Source organism: Terrapene carolina, unplaced genomic scaffold (assembly GCF_002925995.2).
Source record: "Terrapene carolina triunguis isolate 2854851 unplaced genomic scaffold, T_m_triunguis-2.0 Scaffold31, whole genome shotgun sequence".
Classification (NCBI taxonomy): Eukaryota; Metazoa; Chordata; order Testudines; family Emydidae; genus Terrapene; species Terrapene triunguis.
In genome coordinates, this window is record NW_020664382.1 from 8,056,764 (window position 1) to 8,067,485 (window position 10,722).

A 10,722-nucleotide genomic window follows, 5' to 3' on the forward strand; every position below is an offset into this window, starting at 1 on the left:
TCATAATGAGTACAGTGAATATTGCATGAATATTGCAGACACTTTTGTAACTATAGATTTGATGCAAGAGTGTTCCTGCAACAAAATGCCTTTCTTTAATGAAAATGTTTTTCTTACCTTCCTCCATTTTCTCAATATTTTGTCCATTAATATTTTAAAAAGAGACAAAGAAAAAAATTTCCAATAATATATTTGTATATTAAGCATACTATCATGTGATATGTTGAAGAAATATCAATTTCCTTTATTTTTTGTGTATTCTTTCTGAATTAGTTCTCTAAAAGATGCAAATTTATCCTATCCCTATAATAAAAACAAAAATTAGGGCAATGAATTTCGCCACCCACATAACAAATTATGTTTTATACATAATATACTCATTGCAATCCACTTTTGCCGAGGAAAAATTTGACATTTTGCAGAAATATAATACAGTATGTTCAGATAACTTTGCAGCACTTGAAGGATTTGTTTCTATTAAAGTAAGAGCAAACTATAGGCCCAATATTATTTTTCTTAGCCCATGCAGCAACTATCCTCTTTTTATGTACACAGCAATATAGCCTAGCTGCTGACCATTTCTGAGCTGACTATTAATTAAGTTATATGGTCTAGCAGATTCATGGAGGTGAGTTTAATATTTAACCCCATTTCCTGGAAAGTCTTTCCATTGACTTCAGTGATTTTGGATTAGGCTCAATGTGACTTGCTATAAGAACTAGGGGCAGATCCTTATAGGGTGTAAACTGTCATAGCTCCATTGCCCCACTGCAAGCCTATGATGAAGTATGTCCCATAAGTAATTTCTCACATTTAAAACATACGGAAATTGTTTGCTACTATTTTATTAAAGTGGTACCTATCAAGAAAAACTTCATAATTTTAGTGTCATGTATAAATCAAATATAAAATATTATTCTACTCACTATTAGTCATATTTTAAGCCAACTACCGAAACAAAATACAAAGATTTTCATACTAAAATCAGTTAAATCTCAACGTTTTCTTGGAAAGGAAAAGTTTCCTTTGAAAACTATGCTGTGCTGTTCATAATTCTGATTAACTTTAATAATATTCAACAAAATAAAAATAAAGAATTATATATTTAATACTTACTTTACAAGAAGCACCATATTATAGTGCAATATAATTAGTGCCACAGGTTATAAATAAGTCATTAAAAATGAGTGGCTAAAAATTGCATCCCACTTCAGGACTCATTTATAATAATGTTTCTCAGAGTTGAAAAATAAATATGATTGACGAAATTCTCTTTAGACATTTTAAATCTGGAATTTTACCAAGTGCTTGCTGCTGCATTCTCAATATAAAGTCGTATTTAATTGTCTATTTGGGTATTTGTTTTCAGCCTGAATCAGGTATAAGACTGAACTTGATCCCTTTTCAAAAGCTGAAACTTTTTCTGCAATAGAAATCTCTTCTTGGGAGTCCTGAAGCTGCTCCTTTCTGTTGCTTGTCTCATCGCTACAGTTTTCAGATTCTTCTGAAATGACAGTTAACTTGTCAAAGGAGTGATCCTCTTCCGGTGAGCGTGGCGAAAGAAATTGTGAACTGTAGGAAGGCTTGCTCAAAAACTGGAAGAAAAGAGGGGAAATAAGAATCAAACTCTGCTTGTTCCTCTTTCCCAGCATCAGCATCAGTTAGTTTTCCCAGCAGTCTTTAAAGACCTTGCACTGGTGACTCACTGTCTTAGGCCTCATCTACACTAGAAAAGGTCTAGCTATGCTGGCAAACCCTCCTAGACACAGCTTATACTGGTAAAAGCGTGCTTTCATCTATATGGCTTATACCAGTTCCCCGAATGAAATATGCTATACCAGCAAAAGGACTTTTTTGCAAGTATAACTGCATCTGTGCTAGAGCTTTTGCTGGTATAACTTCGGTGGTTGGGGATAGAGGCAAATAATCGCACCCCTGACCATAAGAGCTATGCCACCAAAAATTTTAAGTGTAGACCACTTTAAAGTGTATCTGTTAATTTTTACTCGCTATTCAACATGCATTGGACAACCTCTCCTCCAATGTGACCTAATCAGATTCTCTTTAATCTTGCTATTGATACACAACAATGCTCATTCAAGAAGCAATGGGTACTCCAATGCACTGAAAGAATTCTCTCTGGATTAACACCACAGTAACAAAATATAGAAATGATTATTACCACTTTTAATATATCCTCGTAAAAAATTCTGACAGAATCTATTTCAAAGCGAATCACATTAATTCTGAATTATTACTCACATGAGGGTAAAATGCAGTGCAGAGCCATACCAACATTTTTCCTTTAAGTAATTTTTTAACATTTGTGAGAACTGTACAATGATAACAAAAGAAAAATGTTGTCTGTCCTATTAACCTCTCTGGAGTTTCCAGCACAAATTTATTTGACTTTTAAATCATGGGCATAGTTGGGGGCTAAGAGGGGGGTGCTGCCCCCCAAAACTGTAGGCCTCAGGCAGGCGTGGAATCCCCCCGCCCTGCCCCATGCGTGGCCCCATTGGCCTGACTGGAGCTACCCCCCCACATATAGGCCTATATTTTAAATTCACATAATCTAGGCAACTACTATTTTGATGATCTCTCAAACTGTTGCTCAAACAGTTTGCAAAAACAAATACCATCTACAGAAATGTGGTTGATTAGAATAAAATAATTAAGACAAATAGAACTATTTACTGTGTGTATTAGGCTATTGTGACAGAATGTACCTGTGTTCATACCCTACACACTATTGTAATGATCTTTGTGCAAACTATGCCTTGTGAGGTATAATTTAAAAACTCATAGTTTGCTGATCAAAAATATCACAGCCAAATGCATGTAGCAACATTATATGTGAAGTTATAAACATAAGATGAGAGATCATGACTAAAATGTATGTTTTCCAGAGAAGTCTGAGGAGTGGCCAAACGAGTTCCTCAGAGACAAAGGGCAAGTCGACGCCTCAGTCAGGTGTAAACAAAGCTGATGGACCATTACTTGCTAAGTGGCCATTCTTTGGCAGGAAAGGGGACAGGAGCAAAAAAATCTACATCTTAGCAAAGAAACAACAGGGAGTTCCCTTTCACGCAGACTACCTGTCTCCTTACTCCCAGCTGGAAATGCTTCTCAAAGGGGGGATAGGACTATAAAAAGAAGGGGCAGATACCCCAAATGGCCCCCTTCCTCTCCCTCTTTCTGACCATCGATTCACTGCACCAGGGGGGACAAAGGAAGCAGCCATTGAACTGGAGAAGGGTCCTGACCTAAGAGGTTTGCGCAAGAGGATTACTGAAAGCAGGTGATGAGAAAACCTTGCTTTGAATTTAAGAGTTAAGTTAGGCACCAGTTGCATTTTATCTTTATTTTTCTTGTAACCATTTCTGACTTTCATGCCTCATTACTTGTACTCACTTAAAATCTCTCTTTGTAGTTAACAAACTTGTTTTGTTTTATCTAATCCAGTGTGTTTAAACTGAAGTGTCTGGGGAACTCCATTTTGGGTAACAAGATGTGTGCATATCATTTCTAGTAATAAAATGATGGACTTTATATAAACTTGCATTGTCCAGGAGAGGGCTGGGCGGTACAGGACATACATTTCTGAGTGAGAATCTAATACTGGGGGTGTTTTGGGGTACCCTTCAGTATAGCCAAGGCTGGTAAGAGCCAAGGTGTGTCTGGCTGGCTGCAGCACACACACACACAGCTGGGAGTGACTTTCATGCTGGCGGCTGTTTGTGAGCAGTCCAGGCTAGAGGCTACAGCCGCAAAGCACTATAAAGGGCACCCCAGGTTAGAAGGCAGGGGTCCTTAGTCTGTCTTGTATCCTGGGTATGTCACAGCTATGTGTACACTTAAACCACTGGAGAGGCACAGTTGCAGCTGTGCTGCTGTAGTGCTTCAGTGTAGACACTCACTAGTGACAGGAGGCGTTCTCTCATTGCTGTACTTAATCCACTTCCCTGAGAGGTGGTAGCGCTGTCTATGCTGGGGGTTAGGTTGGTCTCACTATGTCGCTCATGGGGTTGGATTTTTCACACCCCTGAGTGAGGTAGCTGGGTTGACCTAACTTTTTAACGTAGACCTGCCCTAAGTATAGACATAGCCTAAACAATAGAAGTCTGAAGAGAGACTCAAACAATAGACCTTAGAGGTGTGTATTGCCCCGTTCAGCTCAGGGAGGTGTTAAATTAGATGTCCAGTAAAGATGATTTAAATGTCAACATTACTTTCTCAAGTAAAGGAGAGGGAGGGAGGATCACAGATCTATACAATTTAGTGTGAGTGATGTCTCATCTTGACGCCACAAGTGGGTGGGATTTGGGAGATATAACAATTCCCCTCCACACACACCCCAATCAAGAGGGAGCAAAACTCAAGAGTCCCTGTAGAGCTCAGAGTGAAACGAGCATATACTGAACACCTTTTCAATCTGGTCAGAACAACGGCTCATTTTAGCAATTCACATGGGCAGAGTTTATTTGGGTGTGATGCTTAGTAGAGTACCACCTCCTTCCCCCCCGCAATCTGACCCATCTGCTACTTTCCCTTAATACTTTAGAGTTTCAGAGATCTCTGACACCTTCATATAAACAATAGAGCACTGAATGTTACTCATTTTTGTCAGGGAACATGACCAGCCTTCTGTTAAGCAGAGAGCGGTTTGAATGAGTTACACGGTATGAGAATCTGCATGAAAAAAATGGAGGTTACACAGAATATTATGGATGTTAAGCAAATCATCTTACGTTATTGCTGCACTGTTCTTATGTCTTTCATTTTGACTTATTTAACCCTCAACTGGAGTTCTAAAATGAAACATTGGAGGTAGTTCTCAATGGTTCCCCTCTCCCAACCCCCAAAGTAAAATAAAATAATAATTACATGACCCCTCCCAAACTCTGAGTTTTAGGATGCATATTGTTATATTTTCCTACAAACATCTAGCACAATGAAAATGTTAAGGGTCTTCTCTTCACAAAATACATATCTAACCTCCTTTAACTTTAAGGGGCATTGTGTATATACTGAGGGGAGAAAAGATCACCTAAAATGGAAGTATGTATTTCTTCTAAATATTCATAGATTTCTTACACATACTTGCACTGAACATGGATATTTTCAGCTCACAAAGGGACAAGGCCCTCCTCCACGCTGGGATACATATTCCATGTTAGCTTGTTTTTAAAAATGAAGTGACCAGGGAGCAGATAAGGCAAAACGTGATTACAAACTTCTTAGAAACATAAAGCACTACTTAAACATGTTTCCTCCCTTCATTCTGGACACTCTAAATCAGTGGTTTTCAACCTGTGGTCTGTGGACCTCTGGGATTCTGCAGACCATGGCTAAGGGGACTGCAAAAGGTGACTCCAAAAATAAAGTTTCAGATCGCAAAAAAGGCATTCTGTTTTTCTGATCAATTGAAATTAGCTGAATATCCCCACCTTCAGTCAAAACCCAGAAGTGCTGTCGTTACCACCAAAGCCCAGTTTAGCACCCTTTCTCACGCTGTGTCAAATGCTGTGCCAAGCATGTGCAACATTTATAGCTGAATTCTGTACAGTCAGTTTTCAGTCTAAGACTTCTATGGTAGGGGTCTACAGACCACAGGTTGAATTTCCAAAGGGGTCTGCACCTTAATTCGAAATTTTTTAGGGGTCCGCAAATGAAAAAAGCTTGAAAACCACTGGTCTAAATGGTACTTGGCTGTAATATTAAACCAACCACAAGAGGCCAGCCTTGGGCTAAAATTTAGAATAAAATCCACATGGCTTCTGTTTTGCATTCTTAACAGTTCTGAATAGAATGTATTTACTTATTTATTGAATTTAGGAATCGGGGGGCTGGTTGAAGAAAACATGCAAAACAAAAACATCCAGTTTCTAAAGCACCCACATAATTGGTAAAACAAGGTTTTATATCATCACCATATGTGTAAATGACTAAAAAAAAAACCTACAAAAGATGAGCCTGGGAGCTTAAATTCATAACTTTGCTAGACACTAAAAATCAGGGACTGAGTAGAGACACAGGATTTATGGTTTATTAAAATAATATATAACCCACTAACAACCCCTCCAACTGCCCTTCCTCCCTTCTTTCTTTCCCTCATCACTGGAGGCGGGTTAACGGGCCACTTCACCTTGAACAGTCCCTTGAAATATGTGTCAACTACTTACGCTAGACAATCTGTTCCACCTTGTATTTAGCTATGACACAGAGTATATTCCCCAGACCCGAAGAAAACCTCTGTGAAGCTCGAAAGCTTGTCTCTATCACCAACAGAAGTTGGTCCAATAAAAGATATTGCCTCACCCACCGTGTCTCAGTGATATGGCTGAGCTTTTGAATGCTTCCTTTACAGCATTCTGTTACAACATATCAGATGGGCAAGATTTCATCATTTACTAAAGAGTAACAGCACTCTTACTCATGCTGAGCAGTGCCACAGAAATCAACAGAAACAGACGATGGAGTAAGGTACTCGGTTATGTCTATGCTAACATAGTATATGCTGGCATAGCCCCCTAGATGCAGCATTCACTGACAAAAGGAGTTCTACCAGTATAAGAAAACCACATCCCCAAACAAGGTTAGTTATGCTGTTAGAAGCCCTGTTCTGTCAGCACAGCTGCATTTACATGGGGGGAGGATTGTCAGCATAGCTATGTCACTATGGGATGTGGTTTTGTCAGTATAAATTTAAAGTGTAGCCCAGTCCATATGCAGTGTGGGAGAAGGTTGTGGAATGAAGCCAACTGAATGCTGAATTGGCTCAAGTCACATTACGTCACTATTTACACTCACTTGAACTACTGCTCAGTTTGGTCAAAGTCTTTGGCAGCAGATTAATCAACTTTTGCAGTTGATAAGGGTTTGAAATGACAGTCAACCACACAAGCAGTTTATGACAAGTGAACTAAAGTAACCAAAGGTGACGTAGCTTAAACAGATCATACCATATAGCTGCTAAGACTCATATCTATTATTTTGCAACATATATACTACACCTGGGTTCTTTTAGCCTGTGTGCCTAATAACCAGCATTACCCCATACATTCACTTCAGGCAAAACCCATGTAACACTAACACAGCTAGTTAACTATCCAGGTGCATGTGTAAGAATGAGGAACTGCTGTCAGAAGGTTTCACTCTATATGCATCCGAAGAAGTGGGTTGTAGCTCACGAAAGCTTATGCTCTAATAAATTTGTTAGTCTCTAAGGTGCCACAAGTACTCCTGTTCTTTTTGCTGTCAGAAGGTTCACATGCAAGCGTTGCAAGCTTTTCGGGAGTCTTTGACAGACAAGAGGCTCTCCTGGAAGGCTTACTTAATTATTTTATGTAGAATCAGGGCCGGCTCCAGGTTTTTTGCCGTCCCAAGCAGCGCAAAAAAAAAAAAAAAAAAAAAGCCGCGATCGTGATCTGCAGCTCTACCGCCGCCGCTTCAGTCTTCGGCGGCAGGTCCTTCCCTCCGAGAGGGAGTGAGGGACCCGCCACTGAATTGCCGCCGAAGAGCCGGACGTGCTGCCCCTCACCGTTAGCCGCCCCAAGCACCTGCTTGCTGGGCTGGTGCCTGGAGCCGGCCCTGTGTAGAATACAAATAGACAAACCTCCTTCAGATGTTGTGGAAAAGAATACGTCGGGCAGAAGACATATCTGGCCTGTCGATATATATATGAAAAGATAAAGAAACAGGCAGGAACTGATACTAGAACAACCAACATTGATCCTACAAGAACAGTGAGAATTATCCACACTGGAGTTACACCTGCAAGAGACAAGAAGAGAAATTCTTCTTTATTAACCTGATTCTTCTTTATTATTATTTTGAATATACCATTTTCAGAATTTAATTCTCGTAAGTGAATAAAAAAAATTTCCTCCACTTTTTTGTATTAGCAACTATTTTGGTGAATGAACAAATACATATTTTTGTTCCCAAAAGGAAGAATATCTCAACTTTGTTTTTACTTCAACCACTCATGACATTCTCACTAGATAAGTTTGACCTATGGCCATGATATGTAAACATTTACAAAAAGAAAAAAATTCTAGGTAAATGGGGGAAGGGGGAAAGCAGGGTAACAACATGTGAAGTCCCAGTATACTTATTCCTGGATGCTTCAAACCAGAGCACTGAATTCTGTTTCTCTCTAAAGGAAACATGAAATAATGGTAACAAAAATGACAACTAATTTGGAGGTGGGGGTAGTCCAAAATTCCTTAACTTCCAAAATATTGTGTCTTCTAAAAGCCTGGTTTCATGCACGGGATTGTCACAGCATGTGATACGAATAAAGATTGATCGAGGTATCACTTTAAAGCTGTCTATGATTGTTAAGCAGCTGCTTACTAATTAGTCTGGGACTGCACTTTTCCTTTTAAATGGAAACACAAAGCTCTCTTCTAAGAGGAGGCCACCTGACTGATGGTGGCTACTGCCACCATAAATAGCTATTCCATAGATAGCTATTGAGGTGGAGTGGTTGGAAATTGGAGTGTGCAGCCAGTTTCCACTGTCAGGTTAGTGCTATAAAAAATGAAAGACTGGAATGCTGATTAGGCATTGCAGACGTTACATTGGAGAATTTTTTATGATTGGCACTTACTGGTATAGTTGCATAAAAATAAAATATTTAAACAAAGAAATTAGTTGTTTATATTGAGAGTTGATAATAATGGTAGCTTTGGATTGCACCAAGAGAAAAACACCTTGGGTAAAATCTTAGTCCCACTGGAGACAATGGCAAAACTTCCATTGACTTCAGCGGGATCAGGATTTCACTCCTTTGGAAGATGTACCTTGACTAATAAATTACATGCTTTTTGTAACCATGAAGAAAACTGATTATCTGGCATGCTTGCCTAGTTAAAGATTTTAAACATGAGAACAGAAAAAGAAAGCATGACGGAGCTCTATCCATTTAAAAAAAAATATTTCAACAATGTAATTCTGTTACAAAATGTAAACAGAATCAGACTTTGCAATGCAGGGCCATATTCTACTCTCCGCTAGGCCTGTGGAAGCCAAAGGGTTCACAAACAAACATAAATTGGCTTATGGGTAGATGACGTTTACGCCTGTGCAGAAGGGCCAGCACAAGGCCTATGCACCACTTAAATTGCATTTAAATCTTGCTTTGAAGGGCTTTAGGGATGGACGTGCCTCATATGAGTTCTCTGCATGGGAGTACATTTAATCTGTTGTGTATCTTATTATTTGTAGTTATAAGAGACTGAATTAAAGCTCTCCTTTTTTCTGGCATGAAGGTTTCAATTTTTTTTTTGCAAATTAGAGATACACTTGGATATCACAATGAACAATACGGAAGTACCAAAACATTTCTGAAGGTTTACATGCATGCTTTTGTTTCTTTTACATCAATCAATGAGTGTCTTACAGTGTTTCATAATTACTCAATATGTTTATAATGTACTGGTGCATTAGCTATTACCATTATCAGTTGTCCTATCACAGAACTCTTCACTCAGTTTTCCTGTTTTGTTCCATTCAGGAATAACTGCTTGAACTTGAAGGCAATATATTGTCCAAGGGTCCAAACCAGATAATATTTCTGAGTTATATTTAGTATCTGTGGTTATAACCTATATCAAAGAAGAATACAGAACATTCAAAAGCAAATTCAAGTTCCAATAAATTAACAAATTACAGCACTAGTTTCTAGTTAGAACTCCATTTAGTAGTCTTTGCATTTATAGCTGCACTATGGATTGGATTTACACAATATCTAGTTCCTGAAAAAGTGAAAGTTTAAAATATCAGCTGTTAAAACAGTTTTGTAGTTTTCTGTATTACTTACTTGACAAGAATCAAAGAAAAGTTTCCTTTTAAGAATTACTTAAAAAGGACACTACAAATATTAAAATTAATCAGCTGTCTTCAAATTCCTTTTTCTATTTTAGAACATCCTATTGATGGTGAAAATAATCACCTTCCAAAACAAGAGCTGTAACAGCGTTGAAATCCTAGCTCCTAAGCTGGTTGACCCAACAACAGGAAGTGGGCTCTAAGTTTCTTGTGATCAGACTGCTTCCACGATGCCATAAAATAATTTTTCAAGAGACACACTGTAACAGAAAGAGGGACTCTAAAGCTATTATATAAATGTGCACAGAATTCTAAGTAGCAGTATTTTAAAAAAATCATGCAACTAACAAAACCAAACAAGTATTCATGCAACACTCTCTGTTTAGGGTTACATATGAAGACCACTCATACTTTAGCTAATGTAGAATGTGGCACACTGCCTACTTAAAACAGCTGATCAATGTAAGTACTTTGTGTGTGATTGTTCACAGCACAGACTTTTTATCTTCTTCTGGGTATGTTTAATGGTACTGGTGTTAAAGAGTATAAATCCTTATATGGTTAAGGACAGGGCCGGCTCCAGGCACCAGCTGAGGAAGCTGGTGCTTGGGGCAGCAGATTGTTCAAGGCGGCATTCTGCCCAATCCTAGGGCAGCACGGCCGCTTTTTTTTTTTTTTTGTTCCACTCCGGCCGCCCTGTAGGGGGCGGCGGCACGGAGAACCAGAGCGCCCTGCAGGGCAGTCCTCCCCGCTGACCGGAGCGGAGCCCTCGCGGTAGGCAGCAGGAGGCGGCGCAGCAGGAGGGGCCGCGTGGCAGCGCCCCTGCTGTAGCCCTGGCCACCCCCTTCTCTCTCTCTCCCGCCCGCTCCCCTCCCCCCCCCCCCC

General features: G+C 39.4%; 1 protein-coding gene across 1 annotated transcript in view; it reads right to left on the reverse strand.

The window, feature by feature from the left end:
- Nucleotides 1-959: 959 nt before the first annotated feature.
- The window catches only part of LOC112109401 (interleukin-10 receptor subunit beta), a 23,257-nt gene continuing 13,494 nt past the window's right edge, over nucleotides 960-10,722 (reverse strand). Inside the window, 4 exon segments of the mRNA XM_026652191.2 lie at nucleotides 960-1,385; nucleotides 1,388-1,595; nucleotides 7,619-7,776; nucleotides 9,464-9,614. Coding sequence (XP_026507976.2) covers nucleotides 1,366-1,385; nucleotides 1,388-1,595; nucleotides 7,619-7,776; nucleotides 9,464-9,614 — 537 coding nt within the window. The 3' untranslated portion in view covers nucleotides 960-1,365.